This window comes from Aquarana catesbeiana, linkage group LG02 (genome assembly GCF_042186555.1).
Source record: "Aquarana catesbeiana isolate 2022-GZ linkage group LG02, ASM4218655v1, whole genome shotgun sequence".
Taxonomy (NCBI): Eukaryota; Metazoa; Chordata; class Amphibia; order Anura; family Ranidae; genus Aquarana; species Aquarana catesbeiana.
The window spans coordinates 814400888-814427990 of NC_133325.1; the positions used below are offsets into that span (position 1 = coordinate 814400888).

Sequence of the window (27103 nt, forward strand, 5' to 3'; positions counted from 1 at the left end):
GTAGGGATGAGGGGGGGGGAGTGTGGAGTGGGGTATTTCTCTATAGTAGGGATGAGGGGGGGGAAGTGTGGAGCGGGGGAGTTGTGTGTGGAGTGGGGTATTTCTCTATAGTAGGGATGAGGGGGGGGAGTGTGGAGCGGGGGAGTTGTGTGTGGAGTGGGGTATTTCTCTATAGTAGGGATGAGGGGGGAGTGTGGAGCGGGGGAGTTGTGTGTGGAGTGGGGTATTTCTCTATAGTAGGGATGGGGGGGGGGGAGTGTAGAGCGGGGGAGTTGTGTGTGGAGTGGGGTATTTCTCTATAGTAGGGATGAGGCGGGGGAGGAGTGGGGTATTTCTCTATAGTAGGGATGAGGCGGGGGAGGAGTGGGGTATTTCTCTATAGTAGGGATGAGGGGGGGGGGGAGTGTGAAGTGGGGGGGTCAGTGTGGAGCGGGGGAAGTGTGGCGCGGGGTGGGGGCGGAGTGTGAAGTGGGGGGAAGTGTGGAGGGGGGGGGAGTGTGAAGTGGGGTATTTCTCTATAGTAGGCATGGGGGGGGGGGAGTGTGGAGCGGGGGGGAAAGTGTGGAGCGGGGGGGGGTTGGAGTGTGGTGGAGGGGGGGAGTGTGGAGTGTGGGGGGGGAGTGTGGAGCGGGGGGGTGGGGGGGGTTGGAGTGTGAAGTGGGGGGGAGTGTGGAGCGGGGGGGGAGTGTGGAGCGGGGGGGTGGGGGGGTTGGAGTGTGGAGCGGGGGGGTGGGGGGGGAGTGTGGGGGGGGGAGTGTGGAGCGGGGGGTGGGGGGGAGTGGTGTGGAGCGGGGGGGGAGAGTGTGAAGTGGGGGGGGGAGTGTGGAGCGGGGGGTGGGGGGGAGTGTGGAGCGGGGGGGGAGAGTGTGAAGTGGGGGGGGGGAGTGTGGAGCGGGGGGGGAGTGTGAAGTGTGGGGGGGGAGTGTGGAGCGGGGGGGAGTGTGGAGCGGGGGGGGAGTGTGGAGCGGGGGGGGGGGGGGAAGTGTGGGGGGGTTGGGGAGTGTGGAGCGGGGGAGTTGTGTGTGGGGTATTTCTCTATAGTAGGGATGGGGGGGAGTGTGAAGTGGGGGGGGGGAGTGTGGAGCGGGGGGGTGGGGGGGAGTGTGGAGCGGGGGGGGGGAGTGTGGAGCGGGGGGGGGAAGTGTGGGGGGGGGAGTGTGGAGCGGGGGGGGGTTGGAGTGTGGAGCGGGGGGGGGAGTGTGAAGTGTGGAGCGGGGGGTGGGGGGGAGTGTGGAGCGGGGGGGGGAGTGTGGAGCGGGGGGGGGAAGTGTGGGGGGGGAGTGTGGAGCGGGGGGGGTTGGAGTGTGGAGCGGGGGGGGGGAGTGTGGAGCGGGGGGGGAGTGTGGGGGGGGTAGTGTGAAGTGTGGAGCGGGGGGGGTTGGAGTGTGAAGTGGGGGGGGGAGTGTGGAGCGGGGGGTGGGGGGGTTGGAGTGTGAAGTGTGGAGTGGGGGGGGAGTGTGGTGGGGGGGAGTGTGAAGTGTGGAGCGGGGGGGGTTGGAGTGTGAAGTGGGGGGGGGGAAGTGTGGAGCGGGGGGGGTTGGAGTGTGAAGTGGGGGGGGGAGTGTGGAGCGGGGGGGGGGGGGAGTGTGAAGCGGGGGGGAGTGTGGGGGGGGGGAGTGTGAAGTGTGGAGCGGGGGGGGGAGTGTGGAGCGGGGGGGGTTGGAGTGTGAAGTGGGGGGGGAGTGTGGAGCGGGGGGGTGGGGGGGTTGGAGTGGGGAGTGTGAAGTGTGGAGCGGGGGGGGTTGGAGTGTGAAGTGGGGGGGGAAGTGTGGAGCGGGGGGGGTTGGAGTGTGAAGTGGGGGGGGGAGTGTGGAGCGGGGGGGGGGGAGTGTGGAGCGGGGGGGGGGGAGTGTGAAGCGGGGGGGGAGTGTGGGGGGGGGAGTGTGAAGTGTGGAGCGGGGGGGGGGAAGTGTGGAGCGGGGGGGTTGGAGTGTGAAGTGGGGGGGAGTGTGGAGCGGGGGGGGGGGGGAGTGTGAAGCGGGGGGGTGGGGGGGTTGGAGTGTGAAGTGTGGAGTGGGGGGGGAGTGTGGTGGGGGGGGAGTGTGAAGTGTGGAGCGGGGGGGTTGGAGTGTGAAGTGGGGGGGGGAAGTGTGGAGCGGGGGGGGTTGGAGTGTGAAGTGGGGGGGGAGTGTGGAGCGGGGGGGTGGGGGGGTTGGAGTGTGAAGTGTGGAGCGGGGGGGGAGTGGGGGGGGTGGGGGGGGAGTGTGGAGCGGGGGGGGAGTGTGAAGTGGGGGGGGAGTGTGGAGCGGGGGGTGGGGGGGAAGTGTGGAGGGGGGGTTGGAGTGTGAAGTGTGGAGTGGGGGGGGAGTGTGGAGTGGGGGGGGAGTGTGGGGGGGGGAGTGTGGAGCGGGGGGGTGGGGGGGGGAGTGTGAAGTGGGGGAAGTGTGGAGGGGGGGGAGTGTGAAGTGGGGGGGGAGTGTGGGGGGGGGAGTGTGGAAAGGTTTCCTGGAATATCTGCTGGAAATGATGAGACTCCGGAGGTTGTTATAAGATTTCCAGTATTCTGTCGGGGGAGGGGGATGGGCAGATTTTGGATCACCTGTTAGTTATTTCTCAGCATTGTCCCGTGTTCTGTACACCATGATGATGATTTGTGGATTATTTGGAATGATTTTATTTGGTCCCAGGAGAAGTTTCTTTCCCATTTTAACATGTGAAGATTTTTATAATCTGGATGGAGGAGAGTATCCCATAGAAAAAGGAAATGCCTTTCTTTGGTCCTCATAAGACAGATATTCCCATATTATCGATTGAAATTCTGTCACATCATCAGGATTGGAATCTTTTAAACATTTACACTTTCCAGGCTTCTTCCCAATAACTTCCATCAGGTTGGATTGTAGATTTTTCTCTAATCTGATCCCTGATTGGTCCATTCATCTACAGAAAAGCGGATTCTGCGATATTTCATCATTTCTATACGGAGGAATATCTTAGATTTTTTTTAATGTCTCGTTTTAGAAAGTTTGTGTTTCCAAGCAAATCATGTCCTTTTAATAGTCAGTAGATTTGGAGTGATTGATTTAGGGAGAATGTCTATTACTGGTGTATAGAAGTCAGACTTTGTAGTAGATTTGGAGTGATTGATTTAGGGAGAATGTCTATTACTGGTGTATAGAAGTCAGACTTTGTAGTAGATTTAGAGTGATTGATTTAGGGAGAATGTCTATTACTGGTGTATAGAAGTCAGACTTTGTAGTAGATTTGGAGTGATTGATTTAGGGAGAATGTCTATTACTGGTGTATAGAAGTCAGACTTTGTAGTAGATTTGGAGTGATTGATTTAGGGAGACTGTCTTATTACTGGTGTATAGAAGTCAGACTTTGTAGTAGATTTGGAGTGATTGATTTAGGGAGAATGTCTATTACTGGTGTATAGAAGTCAGACTTTGTAGTAGATTTGGAGTGATTGATTTAGGGAGAATGTCTATTACTGGTGTATAGAAGTCAGACTTTGTAGTAGATTTGGAGTGATTGATTTAGGGAGAATGTCTATTACTGGTGTATAGAAGTCAGACTTTGTAGTAGATTTGGAGTGATTGATTTAGGGAGAATGTCTATTACTGGTGTATAGAAGTCAGACTTTGTAGTAGATTTGGAGTGATTGATTTAGGGAGAATGTCTATTACTGGTGTATAGAAGTCAGACTTTGTAGTAGATTTGGAGTGATTGATTTAGGAGAATGTCTTATTACTGGTGTATAGAAGTCAGACTTTGTAGTAGATTTGGAGTGATTGATTTAGGGAGAATGTCTATTACTGGTGTATAGAAGTCAGACTTTGTAGTAGATTTGGAGTGATTGATTTAGGGAGAATGTCTATTACTGGTGTATAGAAGTCAGACTTTGTAGTAGATTTGGAGTGATTGATTTAGGGAGAATGTCTATTACTGGTGTATAGAAGTCAGACTTTGTAGTAGATTTGGAGTGATTGATTTAGGGAGAATGTCTATTACTGGTGTATAGAAGTCAGACTTTGTAGTAGATTTGGAGTGATTGATTTAGGGAGAATGTCTATTACTGGTGTATAGAAGTCAGACTTTGTAGTAGATTTGGAGTGATTGATTTAGGGAGAATGTCTATTACTGGTGTATAGAAGTCAGACTTTGTAGTAGATTTGGAGTGATTGATTTAGGGAGAATGTCTATTACTGGTGTATAGAAGTCAGACTTTGTAGTAGATTCTTGTTCTGTGTTTGGACAGAACTTCTCTTTTTTAGGGCTCTAATATGGATTCATAGTGATAGTTCCTGACATCTGGTAGATTCATTCCTCCATTAGCTTTAGTGGTGGTGAGGATCGGGAATGTGACTCTCGTTTTTTTTTTATTCCATATAAATAGTTTAGGTTTGGTATTTAGTTGGAGGTGAGTTGTATTCCTAGAGATGTTATCGAGGTATTGTCCCAATTAAAACCATGTTTTGTACTTAAAGAGGAGGGCCAGCAAAAAAAAAAAAAAAAATTAAAAGTCAGCAGCTACAAATACTGCAGCTGCTGACTTTTAATTGGACACTTACCTGTCCCGGGGTCCAGCGATGTGGAGGATAGAAGCCCCGCTTGTCTCCCCCTCCGTTCAGCGGCGCCGGCATTGCAACTGTGGGCGCCGGGCTGTGGCTTCACAGCCTGGCACCCACTGCGCATGCGCGAACGGCACCGCGCGCCGTGATTGGCCGCTCAGTCATCTGAGACCTGTAATGGGTCCCAGATGATTGACAGGAGGGAGGGAGAAGAGCCAAGCTCTTCCTGTGCCGAGGGGGAAGTGATGTCACCAGCCCAGGCACTGAAGGAGGCAGACTACGAGGGACCCCCTAGCAACAGGCATTTAGAGGTAAGTAAAAAAAAAAAATATCCAAATTTTTTTTTAAGGCACAATCATGACTTTTTTTTTTTTAGGGTGGAACACCACTTTAAGTCTATAGTTGTTGTGGCCGGTATATTCATAGGTAGGATGTGACACTTGTGATTCGCACTGCAGTGCAAAATCACATCCGATCTCTGTGCGATGTGATTTCAGCCATACAGATAGTATTGCTAAATTTGCATTGCCCTCGGACCAAACTCTTACAGGACCCTTTTTTTGGTCCACAGCAGAATCGGATCGCATGGGTGTTCACATCCATGCGATTCGATTACTGTCCGAGTTTGCAGATCGCACTGCGATATGCAAACTGATTTGGGGGTGTTGTTAACTTTTAGGCCCAGTTCACACTTGTGCGATGCCGGACATCGCATGTAATTCGCAGTGCACTGCAGTTCACATTACATGCGATGTCTGTGCGGTGCGATATTAGATGTACAGATAGTATGGCTGATAACGCACCGCATTCGGTGCAAACACGCACAGGACCCTTTTTTCTTTTCGGATCGCATGTGTGTTCACACATATGCGATCCGATTCATGTCCGAACTGTCAGTTCGCAGTGCAATATGCAAGCTGATCTGGGGGTGTCGTTAACAATGTATTGACACTCCCCAGCGATTCGCATATGGCAGTGTGAACTGACATGCGAGTCGGTGCGATGCGGGAACCCGCAGTGGATTCGCAGTGTTCTTGCATCGCACCAGTTTATCAATTTTTATGTTTATCAATTATGAAATATATTTTATTTTAATTTATTAATAAATATTTATACTTGTATACTTTATTAAAATTATTTTTTTAATGATTATAAATGTATTTTGCATTTATATGAATGGTGAATAGCTGCATTACATTCATTTACTATACACCATTCACATTTAAATAGGGACATGTATGATCTTTAAATATTGATAAAAACAATGTTTTTTATATAATTAGGTTAATGTATATTGTGTAGGGGGAATTTATCTTTATTATTTTATTAATATGTTGGGGAATAATGTGTGCTGATTGGTGTTACACTTTTGTATTTTATGGTTCCTCATACTGTAATCCCGATACATCACAGGAGATTACAGTGAGAGGAGCCGTTCTCAGGAGTTCCCACTCAGAGGAGAGCGATCTACACACCTTCATAAACAGGACCTCAGAGGAGAGCGATCTACACACCTTCATAAACAGGCACTCAGAGGAGAGCGATCTACACACCTTCATAAACAGGCACTCAGAGGAGAGCGATCTACACACCTTCATAAACAGGCACTCAGAGGAGAGCGATCTACACACCTTCATAAACAGGCACTCAGAGGAGAGCGATCTACACACCTTCATAAACAGGCACTCAGAGGAGAGCGATCTACACACCTTCATAAACAGGCACTCAGAGGAGAGCGATCTACACACCTTCATAAACAGGCACTCAGAGGAGAGCGATCTACACACCTTCATAAACAGGCACTCAGAGGAGAGCGATCTACACACCTTCATAAACAGGACCTCAGAGGAGAGCGATCTACACACCTTCATAAACAGGACCTCAGAGGAGAGCGATCTACACACCTTCATAAACAGGACCTCAGAGGAGAGCGATCTACACACCTTCATAAACAGGACCTCAGAGGAGAGCGATCTACACACCTTCATAAACAGGTACTCAGAGGAGAGCGATCTACACACCTTCATAAACAGGCACTCAGAGGAGAGCGATCTACACACCTTCATAAACAGGACCTCAGAGGAGAGCGATCTACACACCTTCATAAACAGACACTCAGAGGAGAGCGATCTACACACCTTCATAAACAGGCACTCAGAGGAGAGCGATCTACACACCTTCATAAACAGGACCTCAGAGGAGAGCGATCTACACACCTTCATAAACAGGACCTCAGAGGAGAGCGATCTACACACCTTCATAAACAGGCACTCAGAGGAGAGCGATCTACACACCTTCATAAACAGGTACTCAGAGGAGAGCGATCTCCTCTGAGAACTGAATCGCTGTATTTTACCGCACTTTCATAAAAGGACACCTAAATGTGTTATTTCTCCATAAATGATGATTGGGACAGATTTGGTTGGATTTCATTTCTAGTGTAATTGGTGTGTGGTCTGACCACGTTAAATTGTGAATGTTGGCCTTGGTTATTTTTGGGAGGAGATATTTGTCTGTGATGAAATGGTCTATCCTGGAATATGACTTGTGAATGTTGGAGAAAGAAGTGAAGTCTTTGTGTGGTGTGTGAAGATCTCCAGGGATCATACATGTCTTCTGCTGAGAAGATGTTGGCCAGTCCTCTTCTAGGATTCTTCCCTTTCTTGGATGTGTCCGGAAATAATCAGGTGTCCTTTCTGTATTTTCTTTCTTTTCTTCATCACTTTCTTGATGAACTGGTTCGGGGTTTTTGTTGGGAACATATATGTTGACTATTGTGTGTAGACCGTGTTGTCAATTGAAGCTACCAGAATTCTGAATCTTCCTTGGGTATCCGTTTTGATATCAATTTGTTGAAATGAAATTGTGTCTTTTCTAGCTGTAATCACTCCTTTTTTTTTTTTTTTTTTTTTTTTTAATATTGCTGGAAAAGAAAATTTGTGGAAATTTATGGTGTTTGAATTTTGGTGGGTTATCCTTTGTAAAGTGCGATTCTTGGATACAAATGACGTCGCTTCCGAATTTAATGGCTTCTGACCATAGAGCTCTCCATTTGAATGGGCTATTTAGGCCCTTCACATTCATTGACATGAGTTTAAGAGTCATTACTGGTAGAAGGGTGGATGCTGAGGTGTAGAATCAGATTTGTATATTGAAGATTGCTGAAATGTGGAAAAAAACAACTTGACAACTTGACGGTGCAGTTCTACTTTTCCTCCAGTAGATGGAGGTGTTGTATTAAGTAAAGTATATAAGTGAAAAAAACAGGGAAAGTCATTCAACAAAACAAAGTAAAAACATGAAAAAAAATTACCTGAGACAATAATCATCCCCCCTTATATATTTATACATGGAGATCATATCCCCCCTTATATATTTATACATGGAGATCATATCCCCCCCCTTATGTATTTATACATGGAGATCATATCCCCCCTTATATATTTATACATGGAGATCATATCCCCCCTTATATATTTATACATGGAGATCATATCCCCCCCCCTTATGTATTTATACATGGAGATCATATCCCCCCTTATATATTTATACATGGAGATCATATCCCCCCTTATGTATTTATACATGGAGATCATATCCCCCCTTATGTATTTATACATGGAGATCATATCCCCCCTTATATATTTATACATGGAGATCATATCCCCCCTTATGTATTTATACATGGAGATCATATCCCCCCTTATGTATTTATACATGGAAATCATATCCCCCCCTTATGTATTTATACATGGAGATCATATCCCCCTTATATATTTATACATGGAGATCATATCCCCCCTTATGTATTTATACATGGAGATCATATCCCCCTTATATATTTATACATGGAGATCATATCCCCCTTATGTATTTATACATGGAGATCATATCCCCCCTTATGTATTTATACATGGAGATCATATCCCCCCTTATGTATTTATACATGGAGATCATATCCCCCCTTATGTATTTATACATGGAGATCATATCCCCCCTTATGTATTTATACCTGGAGATCATATCCCCCCTTATGTATTTATACATGGAGATCATATCCCCCCTTATGTATTTATACATGGAGATCATATCCCCTTATGTATTTATACATGGAGATCATATCCCCCCTTATGTATTATACATGGAGATCATATCCCCCCTTATATATTTATACATGGAGATCATATCCCCCCCTTATGTATTATACATGGAGATCATATCCCCCCTTATATATTTATACATGGAGATCATATCCCCCCCTTATGTATTTATACATGGAGATCATATCCCTCCTTATATATTTATACATGGAGATCATATCCCCCCCTTATGTATTATACATGGAGATCATATCCCCCCTTATATATTTATACATGGAGATCATATCCCCCCCTTATGTATTTATACATGGAGATCATATCCCTCCTTATGTATTTATACATGGAGATCATATCCCCCCTTATGTATTTATACATGGAGATCATATCCCCCCTTATATATTTATACATGGAGATCATATCCCCCCTTATATATTTATACATGGAGATCATATCCCCCCTTATATATTTATACATGGAGATCATATCCCCCCTTATGTATTTATACATGGAGATCATATCCCCCTTATGTATTTATACATGGTGATCATATCCCCCCCTTATGTATTTATACATGGAGATCATATCCCCCCCTTATATATTTATACATGCTGATGGCAGAGGAAGGAGGCAGCAGACAGAAATGACATTTAGTGCTCTGGACTGAGACAAGTATAGTTCAGTGGTCATCTCCTGTCCTCAGGGCCCACTAACAGGCCAGGTTTTCTGTATTACCTTGGGGGGAGATACAGACTAGAATACGGCAATCACTGAGCAGCCAATGAGATCACCTGTCATGTATTTCAGTTATCCTGCAAACCTGGCCTGTTAGTGGGTCCTGAGGACAGGAGATGAGAAGCACTGATATAGACGGATATGCTTTGTTCAGATTTCATGTCTGAGGGTTACAGCCACTTGAAATGTTTTATTTAGAGGATGTATAGATATATTCCTCCAAGGGCTTTGTGCTATTATATGGGATTTTCAATATTTGGTATATTTAGATCTAAACCTTCACTAAAGGAATGCAATTTTACCAGCAATCCACATTATTATATTATTTCTACAAACGTTCTACTATCGCCATCTTCAGAGAATGTAGAGATCATTCTTGTGATTCCAATCCAACATAGAACAATCGTATCCTCTATTTCTATATTATTATGTCTTCTATAACCAGTTCAATAGCGGGCACTCCCCCCTCCCCCCACACTCAGGACAATTGTCACCTCTCAGCACTGTCACACTTTGAATGACAATTACGCCGTCTTGTAATACAAACCTGACAAGTGTCCTCATCTCTACTTTAGTAAATGATGTTTTCATTGTATAGGGAGAAGGTGTCGCTTACAGAGGAAGACTCCTTGTTCACCAACCAACCAAACTGGATGACGTAGACAAAGATGGAGTGAAAATCTCCAGGGATGATGCTGTACAGGTAATTCTTAGCTCTGTATTAGTCCTATAGATAGCAGAACATTATGGCCTCGCAGCAGACAAAATACTGACCCATCTTTGTTTTTTACTGATCTAAATGCAGCCTTTTGTTTTCTATGTGTAATGAGGCGCAATAAACATGCCCTGTGTATGAATGAGAAATCTGGCTTGTCGCTCAGTATCCTGCATGCGCACTCATACTCATTTCAAGAGATTAAATTTTTGTTTTGCATCCATATGCATGTAGGTAGAAATATGCTGAAAATGAACAGCTGATATTTTGGCCAGGAATACTAATGTATAAAGTTTGATATTATTGGAGAGCTATGCTATATTTTCTCTAAATGGCAATGTAATGAGTGGGAAGATGTTTAGCAGACCTAGCCGCTATCCCAATTTTCTACTGGTTCTTTGTCTTACGTTCATTGACGGATGCAGCTTCTTCTTTATCCATAAACAAGCAGGGTTTTCTAGCGCCACCTACAGGAGTAGGATACTAGACAGCAGAAAACTTGGCTCCTCCTATGGGCAGTCCTTCTCTGGCCCTCTGCTTTAGGTCTCCAGTCCAGTGTCTTCAGGACTATGGATGGGATTTTTTTGCTGGGATTTGTGTTCCCACAACTTTTTTCCTTTATTTTTCCTGGAGTTTTTTTTTTTTCCCTGCAGAGAACTTCTAACGGTTGGACTGGATAATTCTATCCAGTGGTCACCCCAGTTTGACTAGCAAATGCACACAGACCGCTAGCTTCACGTTTTGTCATCCATGACTATGCCTCATCCTGGACCAGGGCGGCCAGCGAGTTCAACGTCTCACAGGGACACATGACCGGGTACCTGTAATCCACGTCAGTGTTACCCCTGGCCGACAGCCCCCCCCCCACTTCAGTGGAGAGGAGGATCTGTCATGGGAAACTCACACAAATGTTCCATGGGTTTGGAAAGTAAGTAACCAGGATCCTCCCTTCCTCCCCGGGATTTAGCACGGGTACTCCTTGGGGTGGTCGGGCCCTGTGGGGTCCCCTCCCCCACTCCTCCCCTTCACTCCAGACCATGGGGGTAGCCATTCATTGAGCTGCACACCCACCCTCCCCACATGTGCGGCTCACCTGCCTGCACATATCCGGCCTGCCTGTGCAGTCCCCTGGCTAGTTATGGAGGTTGGATGATCCTGGGGTGACGCTGGCTCCATGGACTCTCCCACTTCACCTTTTCTGGGGGACGGTGGGTGATTGCCTGATGGTGAAGTTCATTCCAATGTCCCTGCTGGGTCCTGGCCACGTGCCACGGATAGCTTTGGCTGCTCCATTTCTCCATGGTCACAGGGGCAGTAGCGGTGTTCCACCGGGCCCCACTCCACAGGTGGGCACAACATGTTGTCATGCTATCTGACATTACAGGCTGCACCTCGCGGCCTGCTGGGTGGCCATGTTGAACGCCATTTTAGTTTTGAAGGTGCTACCTTGGCTGACAATGTTGAGCACCTTATGGGTGGTGAGAATTCTTCTGTCCACTAGCCTAGAAGGGAAGGAGCCCACGTCAGAAGGCTGGCTGAACCTCCATGAGACCTAGGGCTCCTCCTACCAGGACAGGAAACACATTACCCCCACCAGATAAAAGGGCGGTCCTCCAGGCCCCATGTCCATTATTATTTACTCCAGACAGGGGGGGTAACATGTTCCTGGAACCTGGTCCCCTAGGTCTCATGAGCAGGGGCTCTGTATGGCTGTTTGGGGCATGTCACTAACCTTTTCTCCTCTGCCAGAAGCAGCATCTCCGCTGGGGAAGTTGGCTGTGCTGCTGTCCCCTGTTTTCAGTGCCTGGTGAGGGCCAGGACCGGGGTGATGTCGGCTCCCATAGCGCGGTGCATTGCACTAAAGGCAGAGCGGCTATGTCCTTTCCCCGCTGACAGCGTGGCTGATACATGCAGGGGAAAAAGGAAGCTGCGGCGCTCGAGGGGGCAGAACTCCTGCGCTCCAAGCTGGACCACAGGAAGTGCCTAGAGGGGTCACTTCCGGGGCATATGACGTCATCATTGGGCGCCGAAGACGCCGGTTCCAGTCTTCATAACGGCGGAAACAGGGGACGCTGGCTGCTGGTGTTTTTTGGTGAAAGCAGCGAGGCTGTGGATGACCAAGTGGGGCAGGATGGATCCTTCGGCAGTACCTGCACAGGCAGTGGATACGATCCCCAACACCTCACAGGTAAGCCTGGGGTGTTTTGTCACCCGCTCGCTATCCCTGTGAGTGTTCCCTCCCCCTCCCCTCTCTGTAGTAGTGGGTGTAAGGGGACACATTTCCTTCCTCCTGCACGTGGTGTTACGGAGTGATTGGCTGGCTGATAGTTTTATTGTGGGTCATTTATTTTGTCTTGCAGACCAAGACCCTGGACAAGGCCCAAGCGCAGCCACCAAAATGGAAATGTGCGGTTTGCGCAACAAATTGAGCTCCTCATGGAGCAAAGCTGTTTGTCGCTCCTGTATAGAAGGCCTGATAAAGGATGACTCGGTAGCCGCCTGTTAGAGATGAGCTTGCGTCTACCTTTAGCTCATTTAAAACACTAATTGACAAGCTTCAGACTCCAGCTGAGGGTCCGTCTTCAATTAGGACTTCAGTCAGTAGCATTCCCAGGCAAGCGTAGAGTGAAGACTCTGAAGCTGAAGTCAGATCTACCCGTTCTTCTCCGGAAGAATCCGGGTCAGATATAGAGCCCAGGGATAGAGAATCCACATGGGGCTCAAGGTTTAAGTTATCATTAGAGGATGTTGATGACTTATTAAAGGCTATCTATACTACACTTGAATTGAAAGAGGAGGAGGTACAATTATCCAAACATGATCTTATGTAAAAGGGTTTGCATAAGAAGAAGTCTAGAGTTTTTCCAGTACATAGTTCCTTGATTGATGCTATCAAACTGGTGTGGGAAAATCCAGAGAGAAAACCTTTCTTTTCTGGTAACCTAAAAAGGAGGTTTCCTTTCGATGAGGACACAGCGCAGCCATGGAACAAAAATCCTAAGTTGGACGCACCTTTTTCAAAGGTTTCAAAAAACTCGGACCTAGCGTTTGATGATATGGGCACGCTTAAGGACCCGATGGACAAAAGAGGGGATATCCTTCTCCACAGAGCCTGGGATTCAGCTGTTGGGAATCTTAAACCAGCTCTGGCCTGCACATGTGTAGCCAGAAATCTGGAAGTATGGTGGACACAAATTCAAACACATTTGTTGGCAGGTACCTCTAGAAAGCAAATTTTGAAGTCTTTTCCTCTCCTTTTTCGTGTAGTGGGATTTTTGGCTGATTCTTCTGCAGAGTCAGTAAGAATGACAGCCAGGACTTCGGCCTTAGTGAATTCGGCCAGGAGAAGCCTATGGCTTAAAACCTGGTCAGGTGATTCGGCCTCAAAGTTGCGCCTTTGTGGGCTTCCCCTTACGGGTGATCATCTTTTTGGCCCAGGACTGCAGGAGGCACTGGAATGCGCAGCCGATAGGAAAAAGGCTTTTCCAGAGAAAAAGAAAAACCCGACAGCCAGAAAGTTTTTTCCATGGCCAAGGTAGGCAGCAAGGTCCTAGAGAAAAGGACAACAGGCCCAAAAAACATTAGACAGGGCACAAAGGCAGAGGTAAAGGGGGGGTCTTGTTTAATCCTCCTCAACAACCCGCCAAGCCACAGTGACTCGTGTCCCCCAGTGGGAGGAAGACTGAGGGCATTTCTCCCACAATGGGCAGCAGTCACTTCAAGTGCCTTCATCCTGGACCTAGTGACCAATGGGTACAGGCTGGAATTTTCTCGCCAAGCACCGGAGGGGTTATTGGTCAACTTTCCTCCCCAAGATCGTGAGAAAGCGAAGGCTCTGGGTCTCCAAATTGGAGACTTATTAGATCAAAAAGTCCTGATCCCTGTTCCCCGGCCAGATCAGGGCAAGGGGTTTTATTCCTATATATTTGTCATCAAAAAGCCATCAGATAAGTATTGGCTTATCCTGAACCTCCGGTCTCTAAACCGTTCAATCGGATACAAGCATTTCCGTATGGAGACTGTATTCACAATCAAAAACCTGCTTTACCCAAACTGCTTCATGGCCACCTTGGATTTGAGGGATGCTTACCTTCACATCCCTATCCATCCAGCCTTCCAGAGATTCTTAAGATTAGTTGTCAAGATGGGAACAGAGACTCGGCACTTTCAATTTCAAGCCCTCCCCTTTAGTCTGTCCTCAGCCTCACGCATTTTTGCAAAGGTGTTGGGTGAGGCGCTGGCAACGCTAAGGTTTAAGGCGATAACTATTATCCTTCACCTGGACGACCTCCTAGTGGTGGCAGAGTCATACCAAATGTTGTTAGCGGACCTCCAGACAGTACATGACTTCCCTAGGCTGGTTAATAAACGTAGAGAAGTCATCCTTAATTCCGGCCTAGAAAGTGACATATCTGGGATACGACTTTTGCTCGGTAGACCAAAAAAGTTTTTCTTCCACAGGAGAAGATTACAAAAATGATCCAAACTATGTCAGCGTTACAGACCAACCAGTAGGTCTCGCTGAGACAGGTTTTGAGAGCAGTGGGTCTGATGACCTCATGCTTTCCCGCAGTACCATGGGCAACATTTCATCAACGTCCATTACAACTGTTTCTATTAACCACTTCCCGACCGCCGCACGACTATATACGTCCTAAGTTTGAACGGGGATATCGTTGTTATGGCAGCAGCTAGCTGCCATAACCCCGGTATCCCCGTTTTCGTGCGGCGGCCGGCTTTCAGATAAAAGTGGTCCCTGCGGCGGATTCGCCGCGAGATCGCTTTTATCGGTGGCGGGAGAGGGGCCCCCCCCTCCCGCCGCGATCCGGTGCCCTCCGCCGCTTACCGGAGCCGTCGGTAGCGGCGGAGGCGATCGCGTCCTCTTCCGTTGTGTGTCAGGAGACAAGTGAGGCCAAGATGGCGCTCACTCGTCTCCAAGATACTGCTGGGCGGAAGCGACGTCAAAACATCACTTCCGTCCACGCCTCTTAAAGGCATATTTTTTCAAATGTCATTTTTCTAAATTACTTTTTTTTTTTTTTTTTTTTTTATTGCATTTTAGTGTAAATATGAGATCTGAGGTCTTTTTGACCCCAGATCTCATATTTAAGAGGTCCTGCCATGCTTTTTTCTATTACAAGGGATGTTTACATTCCTTGTAATAGGAATAAAAGTGAAACAATTTTTTTTTTTTTTTTAAACAGTGTAAAAATAAATAAAATATTTTAAAATAAATAATAAAAATAAAAAAAAAATTTTTTTAAACCCCCCTGTCCCGACGAGCTCGCGCGCAGAAGCGAACGCATACGCGAGTAGCGCCCGCATATGAAAACGGTGGTCAAACCACACATGTGAGGTATCACAGCGACCGGTAGAGCGAGAGTAATAATTCTAGCCCTAGACCTCCTCTGTAGCGCAAAATATGCAACCTGTAGAATTTTTTAAACGTCGCCTATGGAGATTTTTGAGGGTAAAAGTTTGACGCCATTCCACGAGCGGGCGCAATTTTCAAGCATGACATGTTGGGTATCAATTTACTTGGCGTAACATTATATTTCACAATATTAAAAAAAATTGGGCTAACTTTACTGTTTTATTTTTTTATTCAAAAAAGTGAATTTTTTCCAAAAAAAGTGCGCTTATAAGACCGCTGCGCAAATACGGTGCAAAAAAAAGTATTGCAATGACCGCCATTGTATTCTCTAGGGTGTTAGAAGAAAAACCATATATAATGTTTGGGGGTTCTAAGTAATTTTCTAGCAGAAAAACCTGTTTTAAACATGTAAACACCTAAAATCCAAAACGAGGCTGGTCCTTAAGTGGTTAAGGAACTGGGACGGAGACGCAAAGTGCCTGGAATCAAGGGTCTGGATACCCAGCAGGGCAAAGAGAAGCTTGTGGTGGTGGAGGACAAACCTGCACCTAACAAGAGGTCTCCCGTGGTCCATTCTGATATCCCAAAGGATCACTACGGATGCAAGTTCCTGGGGATGGGGGGCCCACCTCAGCAACGCAGTGGCACAAGGAAAGTGGTCCTCGAGGGAAGCAAGGGCTTCATCCAATCAGAGAGAGCTGCTAGCAGTTCAGAGAGCCTTGCAGTCATTTCAGACGGAAATCAAGGGTCACAATCTCCAAATTCTATCCGACAATATCGCGACAGTCGCGTACCTCAACAAACAGGGAGGCACGAGGAGCCAGATACTTCAATCTATTGCCCAGGAGATTTTATCATGGGCAGAAGGGAATTTAGCTTCAATTACAGCGGTGCACCTGAAGGGGACACAAAATTGTCTGGCGGATTATTTCAGCCGCCACCGGATAGATCGAGACAACAGATGGGGATGTCCCGAAACTGATCTGTTCGCAAATCAGAACAACCGCAAGACACAGATTTTAATATATCCTTAACATGCAGTAAAAGAGCTTTAAAGCACACTCTCACTGACCACTGGAGATGCAGGAGTCATGGATTCATTTATCCCCAAATTTCACAGGTGAAGCAATGATGATGTTGTAGTTCTTCTATAAAAGTTTCACTTAACTTGCTCTCCCCTCCTGGCAGTGACCCAACAGCCTTGCAGCCTTCTAATCCCTGATGTATGTGTGTTCTGGAAGAGAGAACAAAGTGCTAATAGCCCTAACTTGGATCACCTCAGTGTTTCTCCTGTGAACTTTAAAGATGAACTTCTCCATTATGCCTGCAACTAGCATTTCAGAAGGTGGCCAGCAATGGCAGCCCACACATTCTTCTAACGCTGGTTATACGTGGATCCAAATTTGGTTGGTTTAGCAGGGACCAGCCCAATTTTGATCCATCTTTGGTTGTTCTGGTTTGGGGAAGCTGATCTTATGAACAGGCTTGGAAGATTGTTTTTCATCAGCAGGGGAGTTCTTGCTAGTAGAATATACTAGGGATCCACCTCACTTGTGTGGATAGTTGAATCCAATCAGTTTTTGTTTTGATCAGTCCACTCACTGAGTTCCCTGCTGTTTGTAATGTAATAACCTGAATAAAGTTCTTTATTTCTGATGTCCTCTTTCCTCCTTCCAGAAATATCAGCGCCGCGTCAAGTTTGGATGTTGTGGTGTTTTCCATTCTGCCACCATGATCGAAGACATTGCTGGCCCCATCCAGTTTGAAGTTAGCATGGGAAATTATGGGAACAAATTGGACAGCACACGCAAACCCCTGGCATCTACAACACAATACAGCTGCCCAATTTATGATGGTATTTCTATTTTTCATATATACATTATATGTCTGCTCTGTGAGTGCACACACCCTTCAGGAACACTAGAAGTATATGGTCTCTCCTGGATACACATGGATTGGTTGGTTCAGCAGAGACCAGACAAATTTTGATCTTTCTGTAGCCCTGCTTATTGGACAGAAGTTGATCAGTAGATCGACTTCAGTAGAACAGGGCTGCTGGAAGATGTTACTTTTGACCAGTCGCTGCAGCTAATTGATAATGCTGATCAGAAGAGGATTTTCAACCATCAGAATACAAGAGCACAGAGGGGAGGATTTCTCCATTTGCCTCCAATGTGTGAATGGGGGAATCCTGCCAGCTAAAAGAAAGTGTGTCCAGCTTGAAGGGTAACTCCACTTTCCTGGGGAAAAAATAATCTCGTGTATAGAATTGGGACACAAGTCATATTGTAATTATGTTATTATACCTTTCCTTTTCATCTGCAGCTGCTTTAATTTTCTGTAAATGAAATATGGCCAACAGGAGGCGCTCTGTACTCAGAATGTGTACACAATGCCTCCCAGAAATGTTCTGCTTGTGTGATTGGCTGACTGATTTTCCCAGAAGTCTGCACTAAGATACAAGTCAGATTTCTGACATTCTCTGCAATGAATGTACTTTTTGGTGAGATACTCCCAATGGGAATCCTATCTAAAGGGATGCAGACACTGCCACTTTCATTTATTAGAGCCCTGCAAGTGCAGCAACTGATTGATAATTATGAAACCATTCCCATTAGATTCACATGTTCGGAAAGATGAATTGCTTCTCTGGTTGGCTATCCTGCTCGGTGCTGCCCACCAGTTCAATGGGGCAGTGTTGCGGGTGGCATCACATGATGGTGATGATTACGCCTTTCACCATAGAGTAGTGTAGCTTCATCAGGATGTTGGGCAATTCGCTGGCTGTTCCTTTTGTTAGCGGTTCTGCCATGATTAAGCCCCTCACTGTCTTCTTAAAGGAACAGCTTCTTGTGTAAACCTTTGTTACACAGTCTTAGAATTTTGCTGATTTCTGTCTTCCAAGCCACCGCTTTCTAGACTAAGGTTTGCCATACATTATACAATTTTTTTTGTACAATTTTCCTTTAAATTTACCAAAATCATCTAATATGGGGTCAAATGTAAAGACTTAAATATTGTATGCATTTAGGCCGGCCCTTCCACTACATAGTTGAAGTTAAATATAGAGGAAATTGGATTAAAAAAATTGTATAATGTATGGCCAGCTTAAGACGGAACCAACACAATCCAGGATTTCAGGAGATATTTTAAAGTGATTATAAAGGTTTAAAAGTAAATAAACATGTTATATGTACCTGCTCTGTGTAATGATTATGCACAGAACAGGCCCAAACCTTCTCTTCTGGGCTCCCTTGCCAGTGCTGCTGGATACTCCTGCCTTTTGAGTGCCTCTATAGCAAGCCACTTGGTACGGTGGCACTCATGCAGGATCGCTTCCAAGCCTCTTAGTATGGTGGCACTCATGCAGGCTCGCTTCCAGGCCGCATGGTATGGTGGCACTCGTGCAGGCTCGCTTCCAAGCCGCTTGGTATGGTGGCAGTCATGGAGGCTCGCTTCCAAGCCGCTTGGGATGGTGGCACTCATGCAGGCTCGCCTCCAAGCCGCTTGGTATGGTGGCACTCATGCAGGCTCGCTTCCAAGCCGCTTGGTATGGTGGCACTCATGCAGGCTCGCTTCCAAGCCGCTTGGTATGGTGGCACTCATGCAGGATCGCTTCCAAGCCAATTGGTATGGTGGCACTCATGGAGGCTCGCTTCCAAGCCGCTTGGTATGGTGGCACTCATGGAGGCTCATTTCCAAGCCGCTTGGTATGGTGGCACTCATGCAGGCTCGCTTCCAAGCCGCTTGGTATGGTGGCACTCATGAAGGATTGCTTCCAAGCCACTTGGTACGGTGGCACTCATGCAGGCTCGCTTCCAAGCCGCTTGGTATGGTGGCACTCATGCAGGATCGCTTCCAAGCCAATTGGTATGGTGGCACTCATGGAGGCTCGCTTCCAAGCCGCTTGGTATCGTGGCACTCATGGAGGCTCATTTCCAAGCCGCTTGGTATGGTGGCACTCATGCAGGCTCGCTTCCAAGCCGCTTGGTATGGTGGCACTCGTGAAGGATTGCTTCCAAGCCACTTGGTACGGTGGCACTCATGCAGGCTCGCTTCCAAGCCGCTTGGTATGGTGGCCCTCATGCAGGCTCGCTTCCAAGCCGCTTGGTATCGTGGCACTCATGGAGGATCGCTTCCAAGCCGCTTGGTATGGTGGCACTCATGCAGGCTCGCTTCCAAGCCGCTTGGTATGGTGGCACTCATGGAGGATCGCTTCCAAGCCGCTTGGTATGGTGGCACTCATGCAGGCTCGCTTCCAAGCCGCTTGGTATGGTGGCACTCATGCAGGCTCGCTTCCAAGCCTCATTGTGCTTCAATTGACAGTGTGGCTTGGCCTTGCCCCCTGATCTCTAATCACACTATTTGGTTGACACCATCAGGGGCCAGTGGCTCCATTTGCTCTCACTTAGTGCAGTAAGAAGAGAGAGAATGAGTAGCTTTGCTGCTCTTAGCCACAATGCGCGATCAACATCGGGCAGAGGATGCATTAAAGCGGAGTTCCACCCAAAAATGGAACTTGTGTTTTTCCGAATCTTCCACCCCTCCGATGTCACATTTGACACCTTTCAGGGGGGAGGAGGGAGCAGATATCTGTAATGCCAGTATTTGCTCCCACTTCCAGGCATTGGTCGCTGCGGTGACCTACGCCATGTCCGGCGCCTACTCCGTCGTCTCCCGAACCCCCCCGCCCCCCCCCCCGCTGTCTTCTGGGAGATACACAGGTCCCTGAAAACAGCAGGGACCAGTGGGATCGCGCAGCACAACTCGCACATGTGCAGTAGGGAACCAGGAAGTGAACTTTCTGACTCCCTTACCGAAGATGTCGGTGCCTCCACCCAAGAGCTGAGGAACAGATCGGCTTCGGGTGCCGACATCGCGGGCGCCCAGGACAGGGAAGTCTCCATATATTAGAAGTCGGCAGCTGCAGTATTTGTAGCTGATGACTTTTATTTTTTTTTTGGCAGAACTCCGCTTTAAGGACAAAAAAAACCTTTAGCCTTTTCAACCACTTTAACTGAGGAATGAAATCAATTCACCTTCTACAGTGGAACCTCGGATTACGAGTATAATCCATTCCAGGAGATGCTCGTAATCCAAAGTATTCGCATATCAAAGACAGTTTCCCCATAGAAGTCAATGGAAACTGAAATAATTCGTTCCACATTGACTTCAATGGGATGCAATACTGCATGTGATGTGAATGAGGCCTCACTAATCGATCCGTGACTTCTCCCCCTCTCTGCCAATCCCTTCACTGTCTTCTCCTCCCCCACCGTATAAAATTCAAAATACTAACCACAACGTACAAGGCCATCCACAACATCGCCCCCATCTACATCACCGACCTCATCTACATCACCGACCTCATCTACATCACCGACCCCATCTACATCACCGACCCCATCCACATCACCGACCCCATCCACATCACCGACCCCATCCACATCACCGACCTCATCCACATCACCGACCTCATCCACATCACCGACCTCATCCACATCACCGACCTCATCCACATCACCGACCCCATCCACATCACCGACCCCATCCACATCACGGACCCCATCCACATCACGGACCCCATCCACATCACGGACCCCATCCACATCACGGACCCCATCCACATCACGGACCCCATCCACATCACGGACCCCATCCACATCACGGACCCCATCCACATCACGGACCCCATCCACATCACGGACCCCATCCACATCCCGGACCCCATCCACATCCCGGACCCCATCCACATCCCCGACCCCATCCACATCCCCGACCCCATCCACATCCCCGACCCCATCCACATCCCCGACCCCATCCACATCCCCGACCCCATCCACATCCCCGACCCCATCCACATCCCCGACCCCATCCACATCCCCGACCCCATCCACATCACCGACCCCATCTGCAGATATCGGAAAAATCGTCCCCTCCGCTCCTCCCAGGACCTCCTGCTCCCTATCTCCCTTGTTACCTCCTCTCATGCTCGCCTTCGGGACTTCTCCAGAGCTTCTTCCATCCTCTGGAACTCCCTGCCCCGGTATATCCGATCAGCCCCTAACCCTGTCCACCTTCAGGACTTCTTCAGAGCCTCTCCCATCCTCTGGAACTCCCTGCCCCGGTATATCCGATCAGCCCCTAACCTGCCCCCCTTCAGGACTTCTCCAGAGACTCTCCCATCCTCTGGAACTCCCTACCGCAGTGTGTCTGATCAGCCCCTAACCGGTCCACCTTCAGGACTTCTCCAGAGACTCTTCCATCCTCTGGAACTCCCTGCCCCAGTGTGTCTGATCAGCCCCTAACCCTGTCTGCCTTTAGGCGATCCTTGAAAATGTACTTATTCAGGGAAGCCTATCCCACCCCCACATAAGAACTGTACCCGAGTAACCTCAATCATCCCCCCGTAGCTTTTACCTTTTGTAACCCCCCCCCTTTTAGACTGTAAGCTCCATTGTCCGGACCTACCTATTCCTTCTGCATTGAACTGTAATTGTGCTTCCCCCTCAGAATTGTAAAGTGCTGCACAAACTGTTGGCGCCGTATAAATTGTGTATAAGAATAATATAAATGGTCTTTTTCTTTATACATGTCCACCTTTCCATCTTTTATTACTTCTCAATGGGAAAATTTTTTAATTTCTTTGCAGAAATCCACTATTAGTGCCTTAGGTTTGTATCGCTTCCCTTTCTTGATTATAAAAATACTATGGCTAGTCATGTTTGCTCCTTGCACATTATATATGTATGCAGGCCTGCTGTTAGCCTGTACAGGGTCCTGTGATTTCTTTCTGACAAGTCTCACTCCCTGAAAATATTGAAATGTATGTTTTTTCCAAAAATAAAATAAAATCAATATAGCAGACACAAACGCAGCTTACAAAATTTCTGCTGAATCTAAAAGATACAAAGTATATTGTATAGATGTAGTTCTTTGTGTGTGAATAGATTTTTGGGGTCAGTCACATGTGTGCTGTGGTCTGTACAGTGTGAATAGGGCTGTGTGCAGGCATGTTATGCTCTGGAGAGGCAGCAGCTGTATGAACACAACTACAGACCCTAATTTGAGCAGTGTTTGGGTGTAGGTGTACGACCCCCCGTGTACATTCCTGGCCACTCACCCACACCTGCGCTTCACTCATCTCTCACTTCTGAGAAAGAAATGAAGGGCGCAGATTTCCCAATCCTCTTTACAACCTCAGCCGCACTGCAGATGAATGAACAGGGAGTGCTCTGTACAGAGGTTCCTGTCCATTCATAAGATGAAGCATTATAAATAGTTTATTATGCTTCAATTATAAATAAATGGAGTCCGTGACTGTTCATTCAGAAAAGGAAGGTGCTGGTAAATGACATATTTCTGGCCCCTTCTCCCTCTCTCCATCCTGCAGCAGTGTGGGAGGGGAACACAGGGGCCCTGGGAGGGGGGATCCTGGAAAGAAGGGGTCAACCAATCCCCATTAGAGTAAAAGCCAGCAGCACTGTGGGGGGAGGGGGGAGAGAGTGGGGGCTGGCCAGCAGGGGGGCTGCAATCTCCTGTATGACCCCCCTGTTGTTGCAGAGCCATTTAGTGTCTTGCTTCAAATAATGGACCTCCCCCATTGCAATGATCACCCCTCCTGCATTCCCCCTGCTGAACTGATGGGGGCTCCACTGAAAGTAGGAGAATAATATCATTCGTATGGAGAATTAGTAGCCATTTTGTTCCTTGCAGTATGCAGACTTTTGTGGTTGTAGGTGAGAGAAGCTCATATTTTATAGAATGACATGTATGTTCCTGTCAGGAACCAGAAACCAGGCAGAGAAAGAAAGTACATGTAAAATCGCCCCTTTAGGCTGGCTTCACATATGTGCATATTTGATGCGCTTTTCACAGCATCCAATTCACATGTGAGTGTGACTGGCTCCCAATGAAGCTGCTTCACACATGTCTGAGGTGGCCACAATGTGCTTTCCAAAAGGGTCCTGTGTGTTTTTGGGTCTGGTCCCAAGAATTTGTACCTGAATCGCACCTAAACCAGTGAGCAGAAATGCATCGGACCCCAGGCTGGAAACCACGACGCACATACGTGAACCCAGCAAAATAACAGTTCAGGAGTGTAGTCAAAAACAAGCCAGGGTCTGGATTCCAGAGCCGGTAATCAGATGAGCCGGGGTCAGGAAACCAGAAGTCAGTGTTGTGAGGAGCAAAAACCAGGAATAGGAAGGGAAACCAATGTTGGCTTCCTGGTCCTTTAAAAAGTTTTAGGTGTTGGGAGGTGGGGCGGTGTTTATGGTCATGTGACCTTTGTGATTGCCTGCCACGGTGGTCACATGATCAGTAAGCTCCAGATCCCAAGCAGGGATAGGGAGCTTTTGGTTTTTCCAATATTGCACACAAATATGCGGTCGTTCGGCTTTCAGCACCAAGAGGTTAAAGTTGTTTTGGGGAAAGTTCCACTTTAAGTTTCTGAATGATACATTAACCACTTCCTGCCTGGTCAATAACATATTGACATCCGGGAAGTGGTTCTGTTATCCTGACTGGGCAGCATATGACGTCCAGCAGGATAACATGCTGGCCTGCGCCGATCGTGGCCTCTCAAGTCTGACACACCGCATCTCCGATCGTGATGAGGAGCCTCTGTCAGAGGCTTCTTACCACGTGATCAGCTGTGACCAATCACAGCTGATCATCGCGTGAACCAGGAAGTGCCGGTAAATGTCATTCCTCGGTTCACGCTGACAGGGAGAGCCGATCGCTGGCACAACATTGATTATCAGCACAACCCCCTCAGATGTGCCAATCACATGCCAATAAGTGCCCAGCAGTGTCCCCATAATAAAAGACTGACAGTGCCCACCACAGTGCCCAGCAGTGTCCCCATAATAAAAGACATAGTGCCCACCACAGTGCCCAGCAGAGTCCCCATAATAAAAGACTGCCAGTGCCCACCACAGTGCACAGCAGTGTCTCCATAATAAAAGACTGATAGTGCCCCCCACAGTGCCCACCACAGTGCACAGCAGTGTCTCCATAATAAAAGACTGACAGTGCCCAGCAGTGTCTCCATAATAAAAGACTGATAGTGCCCCCCACAGTGCCCATCACAGTGCACAGCAGTGTCTCCATAATAAAAGACTGATAGTGCCCCCCACAGTGCCCATCACAGTGCCCAGCAGTGTCTCCATAATAAAAGACTGATAGTGCCCACCACAGTGCCCATCACAGTGCCCAGCAGTGTCTCCATAATAAAAGACTGATAGTGCCCACCACAGTGCCCAGCAGTGTCTCCATAATAAAAGACTGATAGTGCCCCCCACAGTGCCCATCACAGTGCCCAGCAGTGTCCCCATAATAAAAGACTGACAGTGCCCAGCAGTGTCCCCATAATAAAAGACTGACAGTGCTCACCACAGTGCCCAGCAGTGTCCCCATAATAAAAGACTGACAGTGCTCACCACAGTGCCCAGCAGTAACACCTGTCAGTAACAAATCAGTACCTCATCATTAGTGCTGCCCATCAGTGCTGCCTGTCAGTGCCCATCAATTCTACATATCAGAGCCTCCTCATCAGCGCCCGTCAGTGAAGGAGAAACATTTTATGACAAACTGAAAAAAACTTTTTTTTTTTTCAAAAATGTTGGTATTTTTTTAGTTTGTTTAGCAAAAAATAACCCCCCCCCCCAGAGGTGATCAAATACCACTAAAAGAAAGTTCTATTTGTGGGAAGAAAATTACAAAAATGTCATCTGGGTACAGTGTTACAGCTGAAAATTGGCCTGGGCACTAAGGGGTGAAAGTGGCCGGTATTGAAGTAGTTAAATTGATTGTTGGAGCGTATATGTGATTTTTGTGATTGCCCCTGTTTAGGACACCTTTGCCATCCATGGAAGGGATATCTGTGGTCACTGAACTGGACATTAAGCTGAATGAGTTAAGGAATGAATTGGATGGGGCTGCAGAGAAGGCAATCATGGAAGGATGGGAGAGAGAGAGAGATAGCAGTGGCAACAGTACAGGATCTTTTGAAGAGACTGAAAAACAAAAGTCAGGAGGTCAGTATGCTTGGTACATTTCCAGAAATGATGTCTCCATCAGCTTATGTAAAGCTGGCAATACGTAGATTGAAACTTAGCTGCTTCAGCAGGAACCGGCCTAAGATCCATGTATGGTCCTTCCTTTTCAGGAGATGTCAGTCTATTGATTGACTTCTAATGAAACAAATTTATTGGTATGTTTTTGCCAGAGCGCTGAGCGGGACTGGCGGCTTCGTCATGACTCAGCCTTTCAAATGGTCAGAACCCACAAGTGTAGAGAGAAGAGGGGGTGAAGATGGAATCCCCCCGGCAGTGACGACACTACGTAGCTGAATATGTACATCCCCCCCCCCCCCCCCAATTCTTCTCTCTGTTACTTCTACAGATTGTAATTCCCGATCAATTCTATTAGTTGTAATCAAAGGAAAGTTTTCACGTTTCTGCTGAGCAAATTGCCATCATAATCTTCATATCGGTGATCACTTCATATTTTTTCTAGGTTTCTATTCCTCGGAGGGAAGCTAAACTGGGAACCCCAAGAAACCCCCTTAAATGGATCTCTGTTGATGGAACTTCTGTATATATTGTTATATTATATTGTTGTATTGTTATATTGTTATATTATATTGTTGTTGTATTGTTATATTATATTGTTATATTATATTGTTGTTGTATTGTTATATTATATTGTTATATTATTATATTGTTGTATTGTTATATTATATTGTTATATTATTATATTGTTGTATTGTTATATTATGTTGTTATATTGATATATTGTTTAATGTTTATATATATATATATATATATATATATATATATAAATTTTTTTTTTTTTTTTTTTTCTTAAATGTTATCTAGGTCTAGGCATTTTTTTTTTTTTTTTTTTTTTTTTTTTTCTGGTTAAATTTTGTGTCAGTTTATAGACTTAGGTTAGATATTGTGTGAATTAAGTAAGGGAGCAGTCCATCCATTCTCCGCAAATGCGTTACCTTTCTCTGCATGGCGTCCTGAAAGTGACGTCATCACCGGCTCTGTGTGGGTTCAGGAAGTGTCGGTAACCACCAGCTCTGTCCTCCCAAGTTCCACACCGCAGAAGCCATCCCGATGTTCAGCTCCATGGATGATATTGCACTATTGTGCCAAATGCCATTGATGGATTTTTATCTTTGACTACCAATATTAAAACTACCATACTTACACGTAGATTGGCGCTTGTGTGTTTTCTCCTCCTCGATAAACAGCTTAACAGAGAAGTGTTTTTGTGTTTTATCCCCCCCCCCCCCAGAATAATGCTTACCCAGGTGGATGCAGCATCTGTCCCCCGGCGTCTCTGCACTGAGAACCGAGTGATTGAACACCAACGATCGCTCCGTTCTCACACCTCCCCGAGCGGAGAGCTGCTGCCTGCCAATCGGCATCTCTCCTCCACACTCATTGGAGCGCTGAGCTGGAGGGGAGCAGCTCGTTACCCGGCTCAGCCACTTATTAGTCCAGGCACCTGGTGGCTCCAGACTGCGGATCATTGTCGGGATGACGCGGTGTCTGGACTGATCCTGGTGACGTCAGAGGAGAGAGGACTTCAGACTGCTCTCTGCTGAAGACGGGTCACAAAACAAATTGGCTGGGCTTCTCCTCTGGGTCAC

General features: G+C 47.2%; 1 protein-coding gene across 1 annotated transcript in view; it reads left to right on the forward strand.

Annotated features, from left to right (window-relative positions):
• LOC141129552 (myoferlin-like) overlaps positions 1-26108 on the forward strand; it is a 644669-nt gene extending 618561 nt beyond the window's left edge. The window contains exons 3-5 of the mRNA XM_073617651.1: positions 9945-10049; positions 17113-17290; positions 25957-26108. Of these exons, the coding sequence (XP_073473752.1) occupies positions 9945-10049; positions 17113-17290; positions 25957-25982 (309 nt within the window). The 3' untranslated portion in view covers positions 25983-26108. The remainder of the gene's footprint in view (positions 1-9944; positions 10050-17112; positions 17291-25956) is intronic.
• Positions 26109-27103: the final 995 nt, after the last annotated feature.